Source organism: Rana temporaria, chromosome 4 (assembly GCF_905171775.1).
Source record: "Rana temporaria chromosome 4, aRanTem1.1, whole genome shotgun sequence".
Taxonomy (NCBI): domain Eukaryota; kingdom Metazoa; phylum Chordata; class Amphibia; order Anura; family Ranidae; genus Rana; species Rana temporaria.
Window position 1 is genome coordinate 389,991,412 of NC_053492.1, and position 25,930 is coordinate 390,017,341.

The 25,930-nt window shown below is 45.5% G+C and overlaps 1 protein-coding gene across 1 annotated transcript in view; it reads right to left on the reverse strand.

Annotated features, from left to right (window-relative positions):
- LOC120937699 (binder of USO1 and GRH1 protein 1-like) overlaps window positions 1-25,930 on the reverse strand; it is a 118,429-nt gene that overhangs the window by 15,315 nt on the left and 77,184 nt on the right. The window contains exons 5-9 of the mRNA XM_040351117.1: window positions 21,593-21,703; window positions 19,027-19,218; window positions 10,453-10,545; window positions 5,269-5,316; window positions 4,164-4,326 (exon numbers count right to left, since the gene is read on the reverse strand). Coding sequence (XP_040207051.1) covers window positions 4,164-4,326; window positions 5,269-5,316; window positions 10,453-10,545; window positions 19,027-19,218; window positions 21,593-21,703 — 607 coding nt within the window. The remainder of the gene's footprint in view (window positions 1-4,163; window positions 4,327-5,268; window positions 5,317-10,452; window positions 10,546-19,026; window positions 19,219-21,592; window positions 21,704-25,930) is intronic.

The window sequence follows — 25,930 nt, forward strand, 5'->3', positions numbered from 1 at the left end:
ACCCGCGCATGCCCAGAAGCTAGTTATGAAGCGAGCTTTAATGAAAAAACGTGGTGAACGCAACCTCGCTTTGCTAGAGCACTGTGAAAAAACTATGGTGTGTAGGCAACATCGTTTTTGAAAATTGAAGTTTCAAAAACGTAGTTTTTTACTTCACAGAAACGTCGTTTTTTTACATCGCATAAAGCGACCGTCTGTACGCGGCATAAGGGAATGCAGATGCTGCAACTTTCCTCATTAGAACACTGTAAGTGTGTCAGCTGATTAATAATGAAAAAGTCAATCCATTCGGATTCACTCAGCACATTGACAAACACGCAACTTTTTCTTCAGAACAGAGTAGGAATCGGCAACACAGTTTGTTAAAATCCAGACAGTGTACATTGTTCACACAGAGGAAATTGTTTTTCTCTCAACAAAAGTGGAGTCACTCTTTAAATATAGCCATATTAGTACAAGTAACCCCTACATATATCTTTAGCAAATATGGAGCTAATATTTTGTATTTCAATGTATTTTTTATTAAAGAAAAACAAGTTCCAATGTAGACAGACACATTGGCTGAACTAAGCAACATAGCAATACAAAGATATAGAAAATATGGCCATAACACACATCCTTCAGTTAGCACAACAGCAAAACATGAAGTATACAAAAGGCCTCAAATATAAGCATCTGTATTGCATACATTTTTTTTTTTAGAGAAAAGAAGCAACAGGAGAGAAAAAAATAAATAAAAAAGGGGGAAGAAAAGAGTGAAAGAAGAAGAAAGAAGAAGAGAGAAAAAAAAAGGGGGGGGGGGGTCATCCCGGAGTTCCTAGGGAATCGAAATATAGTCGATCCATGGATCCCATATTTTGTTAAATTTCTTAGTATTATTACAAAGCATATGGGAGAGTTTATCATTAATCATAATCCAGTTGAGTTTACTTTTAACATGGTCAAGAGGAATTGTCGACTGCCTCCAATGCCTAGCAATCGTGATTCTCGCCGCCAGCAACATATAGTTAATCAATTTTACAGATTTCTTGGGCGTATCATCAGGTAGTTTGTGAAAGAGAGCGGCTTCAGGAGATCTGTGGATGTTTACCCCCGTCACTGAATTAATAAGATTGAATATCCTAATCCAAAATCAAATTACAATGGGGCATTGCCACCAAATGTGGTGCATCGTTCCCAGCTGTCCACAACGCCGAAAGCAGGTCGGCGAAGCGGAAGGATGCATTTTAGCTACCCTAGTTGGCACCAGGTACCAACGCAGGAGCGTCTTATAATTGGCCTCTATAAGAGTAGTATTGATGGAGATTTTGGATAGCTGATAAGCAATATCTTGCCACTCGATCAAATCAAAGGTAAGGTTCAAATTCCTTTCCCAGTGATCCATATAGGCAAGTTTTGAATCAATTTCAGTAATAGAAGTATATAACGCAGATATCCGACCTCTCTGCAAGCCTCTACCCTGGCAGGACAATTCAAATGTCGTAACCGTAAAGGGTCTCAACATTAAATTAACTTTAGATCTGACAAATGATGCGATTTGGTTGTACCGAAATAATTCGCTAGGGGGCATAAGAAACTTATCTTTAAAGTGTTGTATAGGATACATTTGATCCCCATTAAGGAAATCACCAATTCTCAAAAGCCCCTTATTAAGCCACCACTGAAACAGCTGTGGAGTCAAACCAGGCGGAAACTCAGGGTTGCCAAAAATGGGAGCCAATGGCGTGTGAGGGGATGATAAAGAACTGCGGTGGCGCGTCCTATCCCATATTGCTAAGGAATATGACAGAGTAGGGCATAAAATAGGCGGGCGTAAACGACCAGGAAGCCACATTAAGGATCCAATGAAAAACGGCCGGCAGGAAAGTGCTTCAATGGAAACCCAAAGGGGGACCGAGCCTCTAGCTGTAGTGTAGGCTAACTGGGCAATTTGGGCAGCCTGAAAATATGCTTGTAAATTAGGAAGACCGAGCCCCCCCATAGATTTAGGTGTATAAAGCGTTTGTTTTTAAATCCGAGGCCTCCTGTTACCCCACACAAATCGCAGGACCTCGGCTTGCAGGCGTTGCATGTCTCCCCTCGGGACTGCCACCGGTAGGGTTCTAAAATGAAGCTAATATTTTGAAGGGGTAAAGTGTTATTTAAAAAAAAAAAGCTGGTGTTTGAGGGATAAATCATTGGTGAATGTAGAAATATACTTCCTATAGCTGAGCTTGTTTAAAACATTTATGAAGATGCTTAGGAAAGCCCACAAAGCCCAGGTACAATGTACAGGTACAATGTGTACCAGAATGTTACTGTTGTTTGCGCTCCTTAAAGCAGACCATGCATCAGATCACATGCTGAGTAATGCGTATGACACTTCCAGGTATTTATTACCTCTTCCAGAAACCTTGGTACTCACCTTGACAATGTCTTCATTTGCTTTTCTCTCCAGAGGGTCGGCACCAGTGGCAGGCCGTGCATTAAAGGCGCACGGGTGCCGCCCCCTCTCTCCATAAATTCATGCATTACATGAATCTATCCATGGCCGCCGCTGCCACCATTCAGGCGTCCGGGCCTCTTTTCGGGCGCCTGAAATACAGCGGCAGCGATATTTTTGAAGCACCTGATTGGAGCCATAGGCTCTAATAGGCGTCAAAAAAGGTGACCTGCGAGTCTCATGCTTGGCGCACGCAGTTCACTCAGCTGTGTTAGGAAAGCAAATGAATATTCGCTTTCCTAACACCGAACCGCCTCTCCACCAATCAGGTCTGTTACCTGTCACCTGATTGGCTGAAACGACAGGCACCGCTATTGAACGCCTATCAGGAGGAGAGGACGGGAGTCGGAAGATGAGGATGGCAAGAGACGCTGGCTTGAAGGATCCCCCTCGTTGCCGACACCTGCTGCCCCACAAAGACAGGGTAAGTCCCGGGCAGACGGCGAGCAGGCGGGGGGGGGGTCACACTGGCAGCATTCGATGGCACACTGGCAGCATTTAATGGGCACACTGGCAGCATTTGATGGGCACACTGGCAGCATTTAATGGGCACAGTGGCAGCATTTAATGGGCACAGTGGCAGCAATTTATGGCACAGTGGCAGCAATTGATAGCACAGTGGCAGCAATTGATGGCACAGTGGCGGCCATTGATGGGCACAGTGGCGGAAATTGGTGGGCACAGTGGCGGAAATTGGTGGGCACAGTGGCTGCGTTTGATGGGCACAATGGCAGCAATTGATGGCACAGTGGCTGTATTTGATGGGCATAGTGGTGGCCATTGATGGGCAGAGTGGTGGCAATTGGTGGGCACAGTGGCTGCGTTTGATGGCACAGTGGCTGCAATTGATGGGCACAGTGGCGGCAATTAATAGGCACAGTGGCTGCGTTTGATAGCATAGTGGTGGCAATTGATGGGCACAGTGGTTGCAATTGATGGGCACAGTGGCTGCGTTTGATGGCACAGTGGCTGCAATTGATGGGCACAGTGGCGGCAATTAATAGGCACAGTGGCTGCGTTTGATAGCATAGTGGTGGCAATTGATGGGCACAGTGGTTGCAATTGATGGGCACAGTGGCTGCAATTGATGTTTTTTTTCCAGAGTTTTTCAATTTGTTTGCGCCCCCCCAAAAATTTGGAGCACCAGCCGCCATCTTTGTTCAAACAGGGTCACCTTATACTTTCTGGCCTGAGAGGTCAGCTCAGAGGTGACACAGTCTTGAAATCCTGGTGCCTGTGCAGTTCTTAGCTATGTTCATAAGAGTTTGACACAGATCAGCCCCTGCTACAGCCTATCCCTTGTGAGTAGGGATGATGGATATAATTGGATCCTAGTCTAAATTGATATTGTTGATGCCTATTGTCACACATCAGTGGAGAAATATAAAGGTAAAATGGACCTTGCATAACATTTTAAGTCTGCATGAACAAAGTCCTGACATGTCACAATATAAAACATTAATCTATCTTATTAATAAAAAGCAGTCCTTGAGCTCTAGCCTGATTTTGCGGTTTTTCTGAAGTGATGATGTCATCTCCTCTCATCAAAAGAATACAAAAAACTCAGCCATGATGTGAGTGTATGGCTGTGTATTATTTTATGTCTCCTTAATAGTCCTCTCTTTCCCACACAATGGTACCGCTGCAGAAAATACAAAAATAAGAATTTCCTATTAATCACCTGTTACGGCTGCATGACCATTTTCTTGAGAGGCTCGATGAGAAATGAGCAGAACCTCCGCGCCAGCTGGGTACATCTGGGAACTAAAACTGGAAGAGCTCTTCTCCAGGTCCTGCTGCAGAGTCCTAATTGTGTCTGACAAAGACATGTTCTCCTCTTTCATCTGCAACACAGTTCAAGAGCTCTAGTTCAGTATTGCATAAGGATTTCTTAAACAAAGACTTCAGGTTAGTAACATAGCATCAGAATGGCAAACCTTTAATGTTCTCCGCTATTAATTTCATGTATTCTACCAGCTGAAGTATCTGGATGTGATGCCAGCTACCTTTCTTCCTTTTTCTAAACTGACCATGCACAACACAGAAGCTGATCTGTTAGTATAGTTGGTTTTCATACTTTGGCTGGCTATTCAGAGGTACGGGACACTGTGAAGGCACACAGCATGCCTGTATTGGGTAGTTTGTTCAGCCACCATGCTCCCTGACCAGGGCCGATCCGCCCTTTAGGCTCACTATGCAAGCTGCTTAGGGCCCCGCAAAGCTGCAGAGGGCCCCCCAAATTACTACGCCTGGTGAGAAGTCATTTTCGGCTTCTCAACTCGCTGGCTGCATGGGAGAAGGTAAGAAGTCAGAACCTTGGATTACGAGCATAATCCGTTCCAGGAGAATGCTTGAAATCCAAAGCACTCGCATATTAAAGGCGTGTTTCCCCATAGAAGTAAATGAAAACAAAGATAATTCATTCCGCATTGACTTCTATGGCATGCAATACCGTATGTGGCCAGAGGTGGGGGGCGCCTGGCATGCAATACCGTATGTGGCCAGAGGTGGGGGGGCGCCAGAGCCTCGGAAATACTAAGGGACAGCTCAGCTGATTTCAGGAAACCCTGGCGCCCCCCGCACCTCTGGCCAAAGGTGGTACTGCACATCCTATTAGCTTGAATTCTGCTCGTGTTTGTGAGTCAGGATTTTTTTTTTAAAGTTGCTCCTCTTTCAAAACGCTTGTTAACCGCGTTACTCGTAAACCAAGGTTCCACTGTATTACTTTTTTAAGATACCTGTTGTCATTAAAATAGAATGAACACAGCAATTAACACATACTGTACCTTCTCATTAGAAGCCCTGAGTTTCTCAGTCTCTTGCAAACCGCATTCCTGCAGAAAAAACACAAACTATAACCAGATTATGCTGGGACACATGGGACATCTGTGGAAAGGACGGAAGTGACCAATATATCACCTTGGCCGATAGTTGAAAGATTATATATAGCCACAAGTTTAAAGAACCTAAGTGGTAGTAAACCCCAAAACAAAAATGTATTGCAGCTTACCAACTCGATGTGGCTGCATTATTCTTCTTTTTTTTAGGCGTTTCACCTGGTAATCCTGCCAGTAACTCTGTTACTTGTTTTACTTTGTTCAACAGACCAATCTGTCCAGAAAAAGTGGGACCTCATGATTGACCTTAAGGATTTAGAATGGGAGGATGTTTACATGTTGACCCACAAGGGTTCAGTCAATGTTCAGGTACAGGAGAACGCGTATAAAATTATTTCTCGATGGTACAAAACCCCTCTTAACCTACACCGCGTTAACCCCTCACTCTCCAAAGCCTGCTGGAGATACAAACAAGAGACGGGTTCCTTCCTCCATATTTGGTGGTCCTGTCCCAACCTTCAGCCATACTGGAAAGAAATTCACAAACATATATCCCACATAACCACTTTCACTTTAGACTTTACACCCGCCCAATTCCTGCTCCACCATTCCTTGACGACACCAAAAGGTTACTATCACTCTCTAGTCATGCATATGGTCAATGCGGCCAGAATGTGTATACCGATCAGATGGCGATCTGCTGACCCCCCAACCATCAATAATTGGTTCGATCGTATCCAGAAGATTATGGAGATGGAGGAACTGATCCGTCAGGCGAAGGATACCCCATCTAAGTTTACTAAAACTTGGGCGTGCTGGATACATTTTGTATCGTCTGATGAGTAAAAACGTATCAGGTCCGGTGGGTAATGGCTCTGGACGCTTTACTGAGTGATGCTCAAGAGCTGTGGCAGGCTCCTCTTTCCTTTCCCTTACCCTCCCCCCCTCTTTATACTTAGAATTATACCCGTTGATCCACATAGGCTTTTATTTTGGTTCCTTTTGACTACGGTCGCAGCTTGAATATTTTATTCCTGTACTGATATGTTATGTTGACATTTTAATTTCCTGATTATCAGAATTTACTGTTTAATACAGCGTTATTCATATAACAACATGTACAAAATCGCAATGTGAGTTTTATGACCTATGAGTAATTGATGAGCATTGTATTTCTATACTTCTGTTGGCGGCTGCATCCACACTTTTCCTCTTTTGTTTGTTACTTTTCATGTACCATATTTGCGGGCGTATAAGACGACCCCCTAATTTTCCAGCTTAAATGTTGGTTTTGGGATATACTCACTGTATAAGACGACCCCTCACTGTGCCATTATACATGCCTCACTGTGCCATTATACATGCCTCACTGTGCCATTATTACATGCCTCACTGTGCCATTATTACATGCCTCACTGTGCCATTATTACATGCCTCACTGTGCCATTATACATGCCTCACTGTGCCATCATTACATGCCTCACTGTGCCATCATTACATGCCTCACTGTGCCATCATTACATGCCTCACTGTGCAATTATTACATGCCTCACTGTGCCATTATTACATGCCTCACTGTGCAATTATTACATGCCTCACTGTGCCATTGCCGACCTCACTGTACCATTCCATTCCCTGCCTCGACGATCTCCCTACCTTCTCCTGTTTGCAGAGTATGTCAGACGGCGGCCATCCATTATTCAAAAGCCGCGCCTCCTCCTCAGGCTGTTCCGTGATAGGCGGAACACAAATTTTCCCAGCAGAGCCTCTGTTCAGTGTTCCGCCTATCACGGATGTCCTCTCGTCCGAGGCCGAGGATGAGAAGGCATCCGTGCTAGGCGGAACACTGAACAGAGGTTCTGCTGGGAAAATTAGTGTTCCGCCTATCACGGAACAGTCTGAAGAGGAGGCGCCGCTTTTGAATAATGGATGGCCGCCGTCTGACAGACAGGTACCCGGCGTATAAGATGACCCCCGACTTTTGGGGCATGATTTTAGATGCAAAAAGTCGTCTTATGCGCCGGAAAATACGGTAATTGTTTTGCATTCTCAATTAAAACCTTTCCAAAAAAAAAAATATGTAAATAAAAGATGCACTACGTGTTTTTTTCTGCTTATAACCACCACCCGTTGGGCAACTTTTGCTATTGTTGTCTGATCTTTAGCATTGGTTCTGAGCATGCGTGTTTGTACTTTGGACTTTAGTCTGATGGACTTGTGTTCGTACACACGGTCGGACTTTTTGCCAACAAACTTCAAAATTAGAAAGTTTGCAAAAAAATCCGATCGTGTGTACGTTCCATCGGACAAACTTTTTCTCTTTTCATCGGACAAAAGTTCGCTCTGCAAACGGACAAACTTTTCGGCAACAAAAGTCTGATGGTGAAAATTCCGACCGTGTGTACAGAAATCCATCAGACTTTTGTCCGAAGTACAAATACGCATGCCCAGAACCAATTTTAAAATCAACCAACAATAGCAGAAGTTGACCAAAGGGTGGCGGTAAAAAGCAGAAAAATCACGTGATGTTGGGAACGTTTTGGGAAAGTTTGCAGAAAAGTCCTGCCGTGTGTATGCTATGGGTGTGCCCGGCCAACTTCCTACGGACAAAAATCCACGGAAAAGTTTGTTTGAAGTCCGACCGTGTGTACGAGGATTATAGCTGGCTACACATTATGCAATTGCCTTGTACAATTTCCTTTTAGATTTACCAAAACAATATAATATGGGGTCAAACCTAAACACTTTAAATTTGTATACAATCAGGCAGACACTTGCACTACATACAGTAGTTGAAGGTAAATCTAAAGTAAACTGAACAAAATAATTGTATTATGTGTAGCTTTAGACAGGAAGTATGTTGTTTGTCAGATCACCAGATTTAAATAGGGAAGACAATTAAAAAAGAAAACTAATGTAGCGACCACTGTGACCAGACAACAAATAGAAGGGTGCCTCTCAAGGCTCCAGCTGGGTCCTCTCTTGTAGTACACCACTGGGGGTGCTGGCAAGGACATAGCTTATCCCATCTCCAATGATACAGACAAAAAAGGTCCTATGCATTGCACATCACTACAAGACACAGTGGATATGTAAAATGACAGCCTCAGCCCGGGCTCCAGCCAAGCCACTAGGGTGCCCACGTGTCCCGGATTGCCCGGGACTGTCCCGCAATTGACATGTCTGTCCCTGGTCCCGGGCACCTTCATTCCGGGACAATACAGTGTCCCGGAATGAAATAGAGGACACAGTCACCCCCTACTAACTAGTAACTACATTCCCGGAGCTGGTTGCTAGGGCCAGCGCTGCCTGGCGTCTTGCAACCAGTCTATTCTCAGATGGTGAGGCCGGGAGCAAGGCCTGAGCCTAGTGCAGCACTGCTATCCCCACCCACCTCGGCACCTCCTCCTTCTCCAGGACCTAGCGGCAAGCAGCAGGGACTAGTGTGATCTTCACTCTCCAGATAGCGACTCCACTCCTTTCCTGTAATGCACGGGGCTCATGTAGAGGGAGTGACAGCAGCACTGCATCTGGTGGCAGGCTATGGGTGACAAGTGGCACTGCATCTGATGGCAAGTGGCACATTCAGCTGACAAATAACCCACCGCCAAATTCCCCATCAACCCTGAGACTACATTTCCCCGGTCCCCCCCTCATCTTTTTTTGGGGAAGGTGAGGGGGGGCAGGTTGTCCCTGAATGGCAGTTTGGAAATGTGGTCACCCTAACTGGCACTCAACCACCCACCACACCAGACCAGTCCAGATTAGAAGATGAGCAAATGGAACCTGATTGGAGTAGGCCAGGTGACAAGTCGGAGCACAGGGGCTGGGGACAGTACAGTAATAAATGAGGCTTACAAAGTAGGACCCTGCCCTGGGGGGCAATAAAAATGAAGCGGACAAGTGGGGGCAATAAAATGAGGCTGAAGAGTGGGGGCAATAAAATGAGGCTGACGAGTGGGGGCAATAAAAAATGAGGCTGACAAGTGGGGGCAATAAAAAATATATATGTAAAAAATGTATACCACCCATCCAAACTGGTGACCACTGTTTGATTTTGTTTTTCCAAAAATTTCCAAAAAAAGGATCAAAAATCATATTTTTTGGGGCTGGCGCAAGGGCGTGTGCGCGGGGGGTGTCCCTGAATGGCAGTTCGGAAATGTGGTCACCCAGCAAGCCACGCCTCTAATGCATTTCACTCTGCCTCTGAGCTTAACCACGATTAAGCTCTGGGAGCGGAGTGAAACACATTGTGGACGTGGCTTGGCTGAAGCCCAGGCTGAGGCTGTCATTTCAGGGTCTTGAAGTGATGTGCAGCGCATAGAACCTTTTTTGTCCAATGTTTAACCACATTCCGTCCACGCTATAGACAGCTACTGCGCGAGCTTCCAGCTAACCAGCTTCTGTAAAGTTCCATACACACGGTTGGACTTTTTGACAACAAACTTTAAAATGAGCAGGTTTTCAAAAAAATCCGACCGTGTGTGCACTCCATCGGACAAACCTTTTTCGGTTTTCATCGGACAAAAGTTCGCTCTGCAAATGGACAAACTTTTTCGCAACAAAAGTCCTACAGTGCAAAGTCTTTTTATGTGTACAGAAGTGCATCAGACTTTTGTCCAAAGTACAAACACGTATGCTCAGAACCAATGTTAAAATCAACCAACAATAGCAGAAGTTGACCAAAGGGTGGCAGTAAAGAGCTGAAAAACATGTGTTTTTTGGGAAAGTTTGCTGAAAAAGTCCTGCCGTGTGTATGCATACCAAGTTCACGGCCAACACCCTTCAAACAAAAATCCACGGAAAAGTTTGTTTGAAGTCTGACCGTGTGTTTGAGGCTTTACAGGGACACCGGTCCCAATCTGTGCCCACCAGTGCTGCAAATCAGTGGCACCTTTCAGTGCCCACCAGTGCCACCTATCAGTGCCCACCAGTGCCACCTATCAGTGCCCATCAGTGCCACCTCTCAGTGCCGCCTATCAGAGCTCATCAGTGCCACCTATTAGTGCCCAGTAAATTGATAAGCTGCAATATATAACATTTTTGTTTTTGGGTTTAATACCACTTTAAAGCCTGAAGATAATTGTATTATTCAGCATAGATAAAATAGTGAAAGGACTTTCTCATACACACCTTTTCCTTGGCCAGCTCAACTACAACCAGAGGTTTCTGCTTCAACTTCGACAGTTCAGCATTCGCGTTATCCAGCTGTGATAGAAGCTCTGCCTGTGAGTCAATAACAGTTAAGGGGTAACTATGCTGTAGGAATAGAAATGTGGATCAAGTCTTATAATAGAGGTGCTAAAACCCTAGTTTTCTGGAAATTGTTTGGGGGCATTTAGGGGAAGAAAAGGTAGGGACCTGTGACATGACTTTTTTTACCTTGTTATTTTCACTCTTTACCTATAAAGTTATGACAGATTTACTATATTTGTTTAACTCTATCTTTTTTGAATAGTGTAGGGGAAGTTTTAGACCCTTTAACAGGTTTGTTAAAAATAGTGCTGCTATACAGGGCTGTGGAGTCGGAGTCGGATTTGAGGAGTCGGAGTCGGGGGAAATTTTGGGTACCTGGAGTCGGAAAACAATGCACCGACTCCGACTCCGACTCCTACTAAATTTAGATTGGAATAAAAAAAAAAAGCAAGTTTAAATGTCCCCAATTCACAAAAAGTTATAATTAATGACTTCTCTACTGTAAGAATAAAGACCAATGCATGCAGTGCCTCACGTAACCGCAAAACGAACACGTTAAGTGACCGTGAAGAAGCATTCTTTTCATGTGCTTCACTATATGGCACGCAACGCACAATTAGGAGCTGCAATACTTATACTTTCCATAGTGTTGTGTTCTGCTTTTACAGGGAACGCAGCGTCCATGTGTAACCTAGCCTCTCACTGATAAGGGATTAAATAAATATGTTTTTTGCAGGACTAGAGAGTGAGACACTTGTATAAGTGAAGGGAATGGAGGGCCAATAGTTTGATTCCTTCTTAGACAAAATGGAAGTTGCTAAAGGAAAGAGACGTTGCATAAGCGTTACAGAACCAGTAAATGTCCAAATAAAAAAATTCCAACAGGAGTTTTATAAAGCACTAAAAGAAGTTGAAAAGTATGATCGCTCATCAAAACTTACTGTTGAAGAAGCCATCCTTGTTTATCCAGAGATCGTTAGTGATGTGGCCAGAATAGTTACTGCAATGCCACCCACCCAAGTCAGTGTCGAAAGATTATTTTCAGCTCTAAAAATAATAAAGTCTGACTTAAGAGCCTCTATGAAAGAGGATCTGGCAGAGGCAATTCTCTTCCTTAGAACTCTACATTGAATTGATTTGCATTTGCTAAGCCTATAACTACATTTCAAGATGAATATAAACCATTTCTAGGTTTTACAGATTTTGTTTTTGGTTCATTATAGATAAGCTTTGTTTTTGTTCTAAAACAACCAAATAATGTGGTTTGTATTTTTGAACTGGTAAAGATCCTGTTCCTGATGTTTATGCCTGCTGCTACTATCCAGCCACTTGATTAATTAATAAAAAAAATAAAATAAAACTTTGTTTTCATTGTGTTTGTCTTTTGCTTAAACTGTGCAATACAGTAGACTGTTGGCTTCCCAGTGGTAGGTTGCGTTTCTTTCCCTCAAGGAATGTATAAAATACATTTGCATATTAATACAGAGGAGGGGGAGTCGGAGTCGGAAGTACATAAAACTGAGGAGTCCCGTAAGAACGATCAAGCGACGGAACAGCGGCTATGATTGTTCTTATGGTGTAGGGAATCGCCGGCTGAAAAAGCCAATATCTGAATGATGACTGTAGTTGCAGGCATCATTCAGATATCCCTGCACAAAGTCAAGGATGTCATATGACGGCCGGAGGGTAGCAAGTGGTTATTGCGGAGTATTGCAGGGTATTGCGGAGTATTGCAGGGTATTGCAGGGTATTGCAGAGTATTGCAGGGTATTGCAGAGTATTGCGGGGTACTGCAGAGTATTGCGGGGTATTGCAGAGTATTGCGGGGTATTGCAGAGTATTGTGGGGTATTGCGGTGTATTGCGGATTATTGCAGGTTATTGCGGAGTATTGCAGGGTATTGCGGAGTATTGCGGGGTATTGCTGGTTATTGTGGAGTATTGTGGAGTATTGCGGAGTATTGCAGAGTATTGTGGGGTATTGCAGGTTATTGCAGGGTATTTCGGAGTACTGCAGAGTATTGCACAGTATGGGCAGGGTATTGCAGAGTATTGCACAGTATTGGGCAGGGTATTGCAGTGTATTGCAGTGTATGGGGCAGGGTATTGCACAGTATTGGGGCAGGGTATTGCACAGTATTAGGGCAGGGATGGCTGATCATGGATGGCTGGATCTGTGACTGCAGTTGTCACAAATCCAGCACACACTGCTGCAGCCTCCGCTCTCCTCTCACACTGTACCGATTGGTACAGAGAGGGGAGGGAGGAATCACCGTCATCACATGACGCCGGTTTGTTTACAAGTGATCGCTCCGTCATTGGATGGAGCGATCACGTGGTAAACCGCCACTATCAGCAGGAGCGCGATTCTGGAAGGCCGTTAATTAACTGCCTCCCAGAGTTAAGCAATCGCCCTGTAGCCGTACTTTGGCTTTGGGCTGGTTGCCAAGTGGTTAAACGAGACTGACAGGATATCTTGACACTGGTCAATACACTAAGAAAACATAGATTCACCTGCAGAACAAATAAGATTGCAACATACCCTCCTCCGGTCTAACCAGATACAGCAAGGCCAGGGGTCCCAAATCTAGCCACAAGGGTCCCCAACCCTTGCTAATTAGGTGAATTCTGAAGGCAATTTGTTCCACTAGACTTTAGTTAGGGGGTATTAGAGTAAAGGGGGCTCAATACAAATGCATGCCACACTTTTCGAACCCTTATTTGTAAAATATTTTGAAAACCAATTATCGTTTTCCTTCCACTTCACAATTATGTGCCACTTTGTGTTGGTCTATCACATAAAATCCCATTTACGTGAAATAAAATCCCATAATTACATTTACGTTTTCAGCTGTAACATGACAAAATTTGAACAATTTCAAGGGATATGGGGCCAAATCCACAGCCAGCGGCGCAAAATAAGTTTTTTAAAACTTATGTCATTTAAGTTACGGCGCCCTAAGTTGGTGTCGTAATTGCCGTATCCACAGCGCATTTGCGCACAAAATTGCGCCTGCCGTAACCTAAATTCGGAGGCGTAAGGCGGGGTTATGGCAAGTGGGAAGGAAGTGGGCGTGCTTCATTGTAATGAGCCGTGACCCCATGCAAATGAAGGTCCGGCCGTACTGCGCATGCGCGCAGGAATCTGCTGCTCACTGCGCATGTGCAGAACTTTGCTTGGCGCAATCAGTGAGATAGGTAAAAGGCCAAGTGTACTTAGTTTGAGGATCGCCCTGTGCTTAACTAGCTCCAGTCAAACACACTTCATTTGCAAAAGTATTTCCCTGTGTTCCCTTCCATGAGCAATTTGCTTCTGCTCTTAGTTTGTCAGTGTTTGTTGGTAAGTTGTGTGTGATAGAGAAGTGTTGGAGGAGTAGTAGATAGTAGTTGTTGTTTGTTTGTGATAAGTGTAATTTTTGTTTGATTGTTTCTGCTAATTTTTTTGTTTTGTTTTTTTCTGCTTGGATTTTGTGTTTGGTTTTTGTGTGTTTGTATTTGACTTTGTAGTAGCTGTCTGCTTGTGTGTGTATTTTTGTGTATTTGTTTGGTGTGTATTTTTGTGTGTTTGTCCTGTGAGTTTTCTTGTTGCTGTGTGGTGTTTGTGATGGCTCCCAAACGCAGGAAGCTGAATTTTTCCCATGTTGAAAAGCAAATCCTTGCCAGGTATATCATCCAATATGGAAGATATTTACATGGGCCTGATAGCCGGAACACCTCCCCGGCCCAAAGGAAGAGGATATATGCAAAAATAACAGATCACATAAATGCGGCGGGGGGAGGGGAGACGAGGACCCCCGCTGGCATTAAGAAAAAGATCAATGATCTGAGGAGCGTGGTCCGCAATAAGGTGGCCAAGCTCACTGCGCATAGGAGGGGCACTGGAGGAGGGGGACCATGCCCCATCCGGCTGACTGAGGAGGAATGGGCAGTGGCCCGGTGTTTCGAGCCAGAGCAGGTGGTGAGCCTGCCTGGTTATCAGTCTGATGTTCCTGTGAGGCCAGGTAAGGTTTTTGTTTTTCTATTTGGTGATTAGCATGTGTGGGTGGGGGAAGGGAACATGTGCCAAGTGTGTGGATCCTCAAACCTGTGATTGTTTGGTGTCTTCCACAGATGACCAGGAGATTGCTGGGCCATCAGGCCAGGCTGCTGCACCACCCCAAAGACAGGAGGCTGTTGAGGAGTCCCCAGGGGAGGGGAGTGGCCAAACCTCCCCTCATGAGGAGGCTGAGGGGGAGGAGGAAGATCTCCAGATTGGCCGGGAAATCATTATTGCCACAGATCTCATGACATTTGACGATACCCTTGAAGCTAGCCTTGAGGCTCCCCCAGAGGCTACCCCAGAGGCTCCCCCAGAGGCTGGCACCAGTCAGGCCACCATCAGGGGTAGCCCCTCCCACTCCATGCCGCAACCCACAAGGGTCACTCTATCCCCTCCTACCTGGCCACAAGCCTCAGGGGCAGGCAGGATGGCGACCCAGGAGACCAGGGGGGGGTCTGAGCATCTGCCGGCCAGTCTGCTGAGGGACAATGCCCAGCAGACCCGCAGTCTGGGTGACATCAAAAAAACTATGGCCAAGATGGAGCACAGCCTGGATGTAATGAGGGAGTCACTCAGTGATGTGGCCACCAATTCATTGGGTGTCATCACCTGTTTGTGGTCCCTGCATACCGCCACAACAGGCGTGGGCCAGGAGGTGACTGCCCTCACCCGGGCTGTTCAGGACAACACCCGGGCTGTGCAGGACAACACACGGGCTGGCCAGGCCAATACGGCTGCCATCACTGACTGCCTGAACAGGATAGCAGTGGCCTTGGAGGGCAGGCCAGCCGGAGGTCAGACACCAGGGGAGGCTCCTCCCTCCCCTGCTCCCCCCCCCATGAAGATACTCCCTCCCCTGCTCCCCCCCCCCCGTGAAGATCCTCCAGGTGCCCGTGCCCCTGCCCGTGGGCAGCCCAGACGGAGCACTCGCCGCCGGACTTAAATACCAGGGGTACTTTTTTTTTTTTTTTGGTTTTATAATTTGGTTTATTATACTGTACTTATGATTTGGTTTATGTGTGTGAATGATGTGTGAATGTGGGGGGGTGGCATTCCTGACAAAATAAGGGTGTCACCCTCAGTTTTGGTGGAGAAGGGATCCCCAGGACCAGGGAGAAGTCATCCTAGGTTCCTGAATGGTGTATGAATGCACAGTGACATAATTGGAGCCGTGGCGGGGCGTTACTGCTCCCAAGTACCAAAGGGGGGGGGTACTTGGATCTAATCCAATTCGATGTGCATGTGATGTGTCTGTGCTAGGGACCACAGTGGTGTGCATTCATGCATTCTCATTGTGACATAAATCATGTGCGTTTCCAGAGACAAAAACATTCTCAATGTGTCATTAATCATGTTCGTTTACTGTGCAAAGCAACATTCTCATTGTCACATAATTCATGTGCGTTTGCAGTGAAAACAAATAATATCATTGTCACATAATTCATGTGCGTTTGCAGTGAAAAAAAATAATATCATTGTCACATAATTCATGTGCGTTTGCAGTGAAAAAAAATAATATCATTGTGACATGATTTATGGCCATTTACTGAGAAAAGATGCCTTCTGCGAGGCGTCTCCTGGCTACTGTGCCCTCAGTAGACCGGGTAGAGTGGGCTAGGGGGGGATTGCCTGGGTGGGGGGTCAGGTCAGCACGTAAGTTAATCTCCAGTCCCCTTCTCATTGCAAAGTTGTGAAGAATGCAACAAGCCCCTATTATTTGGCACACAAAGTCTGGGGAATACAACAGTGTACCCCCAGTCTTGTCCAGGCATCTGAAGCGGGACTTCAGCAGCCCAAATGTACGCTCCACTACTGCCCGGGTGCGAATATGAGCCTCGTTGTAGCGTTGCTCTCCTGGGGTTTGGGGGTTCCTGAAGGGGGTCATCATGTGAGGTCCCAGGGCATATCCAGAGTCACCTGGAAGGAAAAAGACAGGAGGATATTAGTCATGCATGTGCCCCTTGTGATGTCTGCATCATGGGGGGGGACAGTCATACCTGACACCCATGTCACTCACCAACCAGCCAGCTGTCTCCATACACGTTCTGCTCCAATTCACGTGATATGTTGGTCTGCCTGAAGATGTAGCTGTCATGGCACGAACCCGGAAATTTGGCACAGACATGCCAGATGAGGCCATGGGCATCTACGATTACCTGCACATTTATGGAATGCCAGTTTTTGCGATTCCTGAACAGGTGCTCTGTATCATGGGGGGGCTGTAGTGCCACATGGGTACAGTCAATGGCCCCGATGGTCCGTGGGAATCGGGCAATCTGATAAAAGTCGGCCATGCTCTTCATTCGCTGGTCCTCCTGGGTGGGCTTTTCAAATTGACTGCCCATGCGTCTCAGTATTGCAGGGACAACCTGGTGCACACACCTGCTCATCGAGGACTGTACCATCCCAGCCAGACCTCCACATGTTCTTTGAAAAGACCCAGTGGCCAGAAAATGCAGGGTGGCCATAACTTTAATGTGAGCTGGCAGGGCATGGGATCGTTGGGTTGGGGTGTTCAGATCATCCTGCAGGATCCTGGTTAAGTCCAGGATGGCTTCCTGGTTAAATCTGAAGTTGCCAATGACCTCAGACGCAGTCATGCCAAAGAGATCTTGGCGTGGGCGGTATACCCTCTCCTGTGCCCTCCTCCTCCTCCTCTGTGCCCTCCTCCTTCTCTGCGCCTGTAAAGTTGCGAGTGCCGTTATAATCATTGATGGCCCGGGCATTTTGGCAGTCACAATGAAGTCCAGCAAAGAAGTGTTGGCAGCTCTTCCTAAATGGTGTTGCTTCAGCAGACCTTTACAGGGCTGGTGTAAAATTAGGGCTGCTTTTATAAAGTCTAATTTTGCTCCAGAAAACTAACAGGTGCGTACAGGGCGTTATCTACGGCGCACAGGGCGTAATCTACGGCGCACACACTTAATTTTGAGGATCGCCCTATCTCCCTCATTTGCATCTTTGCCTATCAAATAAAGCGGCGTGACTAGCGTAATTTGCGTCAGAGGATGCGCCGGAGTAATTATTTTAGGTAGGACGGAAAAAACGGATTTTTCGTTTTGAGGATCGGGCGCAAAGATACGCGTGGAGTAAAATTAGAAATCTCGAGTTAAGTCGGCGCACCTGCTTTGTGGATTTGCCCCATGAATCCTTTTTCAAGGCACTGTATATCCAAAACTAGTATGGAAGCAATTACGGGTCTTGCAGAGGAGGTAGATGTAAGCATAAGCAGCTCAGTTCATCATTTTGAGAAAGATGGACTGAGCTTTATTGAATCGTTGACAATAAAAAAAAACACTGCTGCTTTGATCTTCCTCCTCTGTAAGACCCGTAAGTGCTTCTATACTAGTTTTGGATATACAGTATATACAGTATTGGGTATACAGTATCTCACAAAAGTGAGTACACCCCTCACATGTGTGTAAATATTCACTCCAGATACTTCTCAAGCTTCACCCCTGCTAACCCGGCGAACTCCCTGGCTTAACTCACAAGGCTGCTCAGCAAGCGTCTCCTCCGCGGGTTGGCTCCCTGAATTGATCATCACCTGAAGTTTCCTGGTTCTCCACCGTGCACGTTCAGTGAGAATGTGTTTCCGGTACTTGCTTCGGTTACTCACTGTGGCCCCTGGTAAAGGTGTTTGGTCCCCTTGTGGCAACAGCTTCCCTTTTACCTCCGACCACTGACAGGTTCTCCGGCCAACAGAACCATCACTTTTGGTTGGACTGCAAGCTGCCGTGTGTACAAGAAAAAGATGGAGCATACAAATGGCCAGGATTCCAGAGGAAAAGCTCTTATCAGAGTTTTCCTGACGGGAAAACCGATCTTCTGTAGGGGGGAAAAGTAGTGAGCAGGCTCTCGGTTTTCCCCTCGAGATTTCCGACGGATCTTTTCCTGTCGGGAATCACGCTCGTGTGTACATGGCATCAGAGTCCATCTTTCATTTCCACATAGAATTAAAGAGGAAACGTGATTGGTCACTATGAGGCCCCGTACACACGACCGAGTTTCTCGGCAGAATTCAGCCAGAAACTCGATCGGAGCCGTATTCTGCCGAGAAACCCGATCGTGTGTACACTTTTGGCCGAGGAAACCGACGAGGATCTCGTCGGGCCAAATAGAGAACATGTTCTCTATTTCCTCGTTAGTTAATGAGGAAACTTGGCTCGCCGAGATCCTCGGTGGCTTCACAAGGAGTTTCTCGGACGTGTGTACGGGGCCTGAGAGGTTCTACACCCATGTCCACATTTTTCTCTTCTTTGCAACCAGCCCAATCTAAAACAGCTAAAAATGTACAGTAATAAGCTGCAGTTAGATAGACTGCAAAGGTAATACAAGCCATTGTTAAATATATAAATCTGTCACCATTTAAGTCGACTTCTGTTTTAGCAGTTTTTAAGTCCCATACAATATAGTGAGCAGTACTCCAGACTATAACGACAGTAGCCTTTTTAAACACTTTTATGTAATTTTTACCTTTTCTTTTTCCAAACAAAAGACCTTCAGTTTTTCACGCTCTTGCACCTTCTCAAGCTGTGATTTCAAGTCTTCCATGTCAGAGAACAATTTGCTTTGCTTGCTTTTAAACAATTGCTCCTGGTCTCTTTCGCCATGTCGTATTGCACTGAGCTGACTATTTAGCTCTTCAATTTCTGCTAACAAGCAATCCTATTGCAGGAAACACAAACAGGCAAACCAAACACATTGAAGCGGACTTTCAGTAATTTTTTTCATCTTTTCGTCTATTAAATCTTCTGCCCTTGTTGTTTTAACTTTGGATAGTAAAACATTTTTTTCTGCCAGTAAATACCTTATACAGCCCACTTACTGTTTCTTGTCTGGTAATTTGCCAAGGCTTATGACATCATGCACAGCTCTTTCTCTAACTCTCGTGAGAGTTTGTCAGGAAGGGAGGGAGGATGAGTCATAAGAGGGCCAATGAAAGCTTCAGGGCTGCAGAGCTGGAGGTGTGCCTGTGTAAATCCAGGAAGTGGACAGGCAGCAGCTTCAGCTGCCCACAGTTAAAATGGCTGCAGCCAGACTCACTGGAGGGAGATGTCTGCAGCATATTTGGCAAGTACAGAATCACAGTATATATAAAATAATATGCAAAGTGGTTGGAGGGAAGCTTCAGAATGACAAAAGAGGTTTTATTACAAATTATTTAAGTCACTCCTTGATGAAATAACTGCAAGCTATTTGGAAAATGGTTTACAGTCCACGATTGGAACCCCAACCACCTCAGTGGCTGTTTCCAAGCATGCACAGCTGGTCATCAGTGTGGAAGCTGGTTCTGTTTTGCAACATATGAGGCAGATTATCACTTTTGACAATGAAAGACTCTCCTGCAGTTTCTTGGACCCTACACACAGGGTCACAGGGTCATTGATCTTCATTATTGCAAACCTGTGTGGCAAGGTGCCCTTGTCTGAATTCCTTCTAACGCCCATATATTTACACTTACTTAATACAGAATTTGCCTGGTAGTAAGGGAGCTTTTAAATAATCCATAGTTGTGCAGCAAAGTGGGACTGGGTTAGCTCAGAGTGCTGGGAAACTTCCCCATGTTACTCCATCATGTGATCATGTATGCTCTACCAAGTGTAGGTGTTGAAGAGACAGGGCAAGGGGGGATTGCCCAAAATATGCAACATGGCTAGCTTCTCTTCCATTATACTACTGTCAAGGTGAAAACTTTGGCCCGGATTCTTAAAGCACTTACATCGACGTATCTTTGTATACGCCGCGTAAGTGCACAGATGCGCTGTCGTATCTATGCGCCTGATTCTTAATGCTAGATACGCCTGAAATGTGGCTTCATCCGACCAACGTAAGTTTCCTACGCCGTCGGAGCCTGGGCGCATATTTACGCTGGCCGCAAGGGGCGCTTCCATTGATTTACGCATTGAATATGCAAATGACCGAGATACGCCGATTCATGAACGTACTTGCGCCCGTCGCAGTAGTATACGCCGTTTACGTAAGGCGTACGTCCGGCGTAAAGTTATTCCACCTATAGGAGGCGCAGCCCATGCAAAGGTATGGAGGACGGAACAGCCGTCGTATTTTACGTCGTTTGCGTAAGTCGTACGTGAATGGGCCTGGGCGTAGGTTACGTTCACGTCGTAGGCATTGAGCCATCGTATCTTAGGGAGTAAATTTGACGTGATTCTGAGCATGCGTGCGCATGCGCCATTCGTTAGGCCCATCATTTGCATGGGGTCAAGCAGCATTTAAATGGATCACGCCCACTTCCTTCCTACTTTGAATTAGGCGGGCCTACGCCGGACAATTTACGCTACGCCGGCGCAACGTTGGGAGCGAGTGCTTTGTGAATACTGTTCTTGCCTCTCAATGTTACGTCGGCGTAGCGCATATGAGATGCGCTACGCCCGCACAAATATATGCCGCTCTATGTGAATCCGGGCCTTTGTGTCTGAAAGTGCCTCCTAATGCTGGTATAAGACAAAGTTCTTACCTTACATATAGCACCCCTATCTATCTTTTTGCTAGTGTAGACTACATACTCTCCAGCATCTATGCTAGCAGAAAGAGAGCAGAAGCTTATTGGAGAAGGCTTATTTTGGGTATGTATGGAATACAACCTGCAGTAGAAGAAGGGTAAAAAAAAAAGAAAAAAGGTAAAAAACCTTCAGTATGCAGCTTGCCCCGCCAACCCCTCGCCATACTTTCCTGAGCCCCATCTTGATCCTGTGATGTGCACAAGAGCACAGTCTATCTAGGCTCTCTCCCTCCACATTGGCTCAAACAAAGTGGCTGGAGCTATTGGCTCCCACTGCTGTCAATCACAGCCAGTGAGGCGGGAGTAGGGGGCGGGTCAAACCATGCTCTGTGTGTCTTATGGCTTACTATGTGGACACTTGGTAGGAGCAGGACTGCTGGTAGGGGACCCAAGAAGAAGAGGGTTGGGGCTGCTCTGTGCAACATCATTGCATAGAGCAGGTAAGCATAACATGCATGTCACTTTTTTAAAGAAAAAAAACTGAAAGTTTAAAATCACTTTAATGTGCAAGCTACTCACAATTTGATCCTTCTTATGTTTATTACTCTTTTCCAGTTTTCTGTATTCTTCCAAGTCGTGACTCTTAGTTTTATTTTTAAAACAATCCAGGAAGAGACGGTCTTCACTAGTCTATAGTAGAAAGAACAAAACCACAGTATGAATAAAGACATATAGATGTTTATCCCCTGCTTTCCTTAGCAGCCTAGCACTGGTACCTTGATAAGTGCTTAGGGGTAGTAGTAAATATATATATTGTCAACAGTATTGGGACACCTGCCTTTACATACAGTACACATGAACTTTAATGGCATCCCAGTATTAGTCCATAGGGTTCAATATTGAGTTGGCACATCCTTTGCAGCTATAACAGCTTCAGCTCTTCTGTGAAGGCTGTCCACAAGGTTTAGGAGTGTGTCTATGGGAATGTTTGACCATTCTTCCAGAAGCGCATTTGTAAGGTCAGGCAATGATATGGGACGAGAAGGTCTGGCTCACAGTCTCCGCTCTAATTTATCCCAAAGGTGTTCTATCGGGTTGAGGTCAACCCCGCACCATAATCTCCCCTCCACCAAATGATTTGGACCAGTGCACAAATCAAGGTCCATAAAGACATGGATGAGAAAGTTTGGGGTGGAGGAACTTGACCGGCCTGCACAGAGTACTGATTTCAACCTGATAGAACACCTTTGGGATGAATTAGAGCAGAGACTGCGAGCCAGGCCTTCTCCTCCACATCAGTGCCTGACCTCACAAATGTGTTTCTGAAAGAATGTTTAAGCATTCCCATAGACACACTCCTAAACCTTGTTGACAGCCTTCCCAGAACAGGTGAAGCTATAGGGTGGACCAACTCAATATTGAACCCTATGGACTAAGACTAGGATGCATTAAATTTTATGTGCGTGTAAAGGCAGGTGTCACAAAACTTTTGACAATATAGTGTTTGTTACCATAATGCACCCAGTGGCCCGTGCCTAGGGCATCAGGGTGAGAAGATAACATTTACAATTAGAGTCTAGTGTTTTTTCCTTACCTGTTCAATTCTTAATACTTGTGGATAGGGATGAGCTTCGTATTCAAGTCAAACTCATGTTCGACTCGAACACCGTATGTTCGATCGTTCATCGAATTACGAAAGTTTTGGGCCGTTCGCTCCAAATTCGAGTTGCGTTTCACGACCCATAATTCACTACGGCAAGGGTGGCTTTGGCCAATTATGGCTCAGGAGGTTTAGTACACGCCCCACACTATAAAAGGCCGCCTGCAGGTCGGCCTTGTGCAGTGTGCTGCGGTGGTTAAAACAGAGAAGACAGAGAGATAGAGAGAGAGAGTGTGATTTTTAGTAGGTAGATATAGCAGGCAGGCAGGCAGGCTAGTCAGTTAAAGTTACAGTGTGTAGAGGATATATATGCATCCCAGGTGTTGTATATATATTTATACACTGTATAGTTTAGCTAGATCTGCATTTCCTAATTTACTGTCAGGCAGGTGATTGTGCTACCTGCAGTATTCTCACGTGGTTTACTGCCTGTGTCCTCTGCAGTGTGCACCTAAAGCTACATGGTGTGTACTGCCTGTGTCCTCTGCAGTGTGCACCATAAAGCTACATGGTGTGTACTGCCTGTGTCCTTTGCAGTGTGCACCTAAAGCTGCATGGTGTGTGTACGGCCTGTGTCCTCTGCAGTGTGCACCTAAAGCTACGTGGTGTGTGTACTGCCTGTGTCCTCTGCAGTGTGCACCTAAAGCTAAATGGTGTGTACTGCCTGTGTCCTCTGCAGTGTGCACCTAAAGCTACGTGGTGTGTGTACTGCCCATGTCCTCTGCAGTGTGCACCTAAAGCTACGTGTTGTGTACTGCCTGTGTCCTCTGCAGTGTGCACCTAAAGGTATGTGGTGTGTACTGCCTGTGTCCTCTGCAGTGTGCACCTAAAGCTACGTGGTGTGTACTGCCTGTGTCCTCTGCAGTGTGCACCTAAAGCTACATGGTGTGTGCACTCCCCATGTCCTCTGCAGTGTGCACCTAAAGCTACGTGATGTGTGTACTGCCCGTGTCCTCTGCAGTGTGCACCTAAAGCTACATGGTGTGTGCACTCCCCATGTCCTCTGCAGTGTGCACCTAAAGCTATGTGATGTGTGTACTGCCCGTGTCCTCTGCAGTGTGCACCTAAAGCTATGTGGTGTGTGTACTGTCTGTGTCTGTGCTATTTTTCTCAATGATTTTCATCCATATTGCAGGGACCAGACATTACATTAATCCGCAAGCAGTTTTAAATTACATTTTTCTTATAGTAATCTCATTTTATGCAGGGACAGTTCTAAACACATGCCACTTCACAGGCATACTATAGACACCCAGCAGGTACGATATTTAAAGGATTTTTTTTTATTTTACTTTAAGTATCATTAAAATGACTGCTCCAGAAAAAATGACCGTTTTTAAAACTTTTTTTGCATTGATACATGTTCCTTGGGGCAAGACCCGGGTTCTCAAAGACGTTTTACGACAATAACTTGCATATTAGGCTTTAAAATGAGCACTTTTGAATTCGAACATTCGAGTCCCATAGACGTCAATGGGGTTCTAAATGTTCGCGCGAACGGTCGGTCCGTTCGAAGGTTCTGGTGCAAACCGAACAGGGGGGTGTTCGGCTCATACCTACTTGTGGATAACTCCTGTAGCAGGACTAAAGCACAGGGGTAGTTCAAAGCTTGCTAGGAAGAGTCACAAAACTCCAGCTCTTGTAACATGCAACCATCTACTGTACCTCTGGAGGATGCTGATCAGTGATCGGTTCATTGGTAGCTTTTTATATACAGCCGGCAACATGCTTCCTCCAGTATAGCACAATTCCTGGTTTTAGTTTAAACATGAGTAATTTTTCCATCAAACCCACCTCACTCCGGCTAGGTTACACAGGATGGGTCTCCTGCCCTCAGCTGCCTGTTTCCGCGGCTGTGGCCGGGAGACCGATTTCTTACACTGCTTCTGGACATGCCCGGTAGTCCAGGACTTCTGGGAAGAAGTGGGTGCTTTCATCTCATCGGCGCTAGGCCTCCCAAACATAATCCACCCCAAGAACTGCCTATTAGGCGAATTACACCTATCATCACATGCCAAAAGACTGCTCCGTATACTCTTTTTCTATGTTAAAAAAGCTATTTTACTGTCCTGGAAGGGCGCACAGACCTCTCTGAAATCCCTCTGGTTAAAACTTATTAATGACGCTATACCACTGTATAAACTTACTTTTGAACTCCGGAAACGGAACAAAACCTTCCACAAAATTAGGGGTAGATGCTTGGCTAGTCCGCTAACCCTCTCCCAGCACTGATTTTACTACTCTTGCTTGACCATTGATGGGCCGTGCCTCACGGATCTCTAATGTCTGGACCTCCGCTTTTGCTATATCCAGGTATTATACCTGATCCTTTTACCACTGTGCCTACTTTATATTTTGCACTGATGTCAGTTTATTTTTCCATGTTTGAGTGTATTGCCTAACGTTTATGACCAGGTTGTCTGGGGTTTTTTTTGTATGTTTTTTCTGTTTGTTGGTTTGTCTTAAACCTAATAAAAATATCTTAAAAAAAAAAAACATGAGTAATAAATATAACACAAGAGGGTGGAGCCAGTACAAACGTGTGCTGCAGTTCACATCTGGTGGATTAATCTCAAAATCTGTTCATCTGTGGATAGTTCAAACACCAATGCTGTCAGAACAGCATTTAGGACAGAGTGCAGATATGATTTTTTTTACAACCACCCCTGCTCTGCTCATTTTTTTTATTATAATTTTAGCAGCTAGTACCAGCATTCCCAATCTCAGTTTGAATTTCAGGCATTACACATAATATCACATTTCAACAATAACTCTTTTTCCTGGATTTGTATGAGTTTCCTCCCATAGATCTGGGAGCACCGTCCTACCCATAACCAGCTGTGTGACTGTTGTAAGGGATTTGTATTCTCCTCTGGGGAAGAAATGATGTACTGTAGAAGCGTGTGTGTATGTGTGTTATACAAGTTTTACATTTGCGAAAACGTACAAAAAAATCTATAGCACTACCCCCGAAGGAGCTGCTCTTTTAGATTGGGGGATGAGAGTCTATAGAAACCTCAATGTCCACACAAGTTGCAAATCCTCTTTGTTAAGCTTTATTTCACACAAACTTGCACAGGTAGAGGGATGGAGGGTCAGGGGAAGATTCAGGCTCTCAGTGCAGATCAATGGGGAGCTTTTAAGCTTCAAAAGTCACACTCACCACTTTCCTCTGAGTGGGTATTGCTCACCCGGATAGGCCCCTCTCACTGGCCTAGCAGCCGGGGGGATGAATGGACAAAAAGAAAGAATAACAG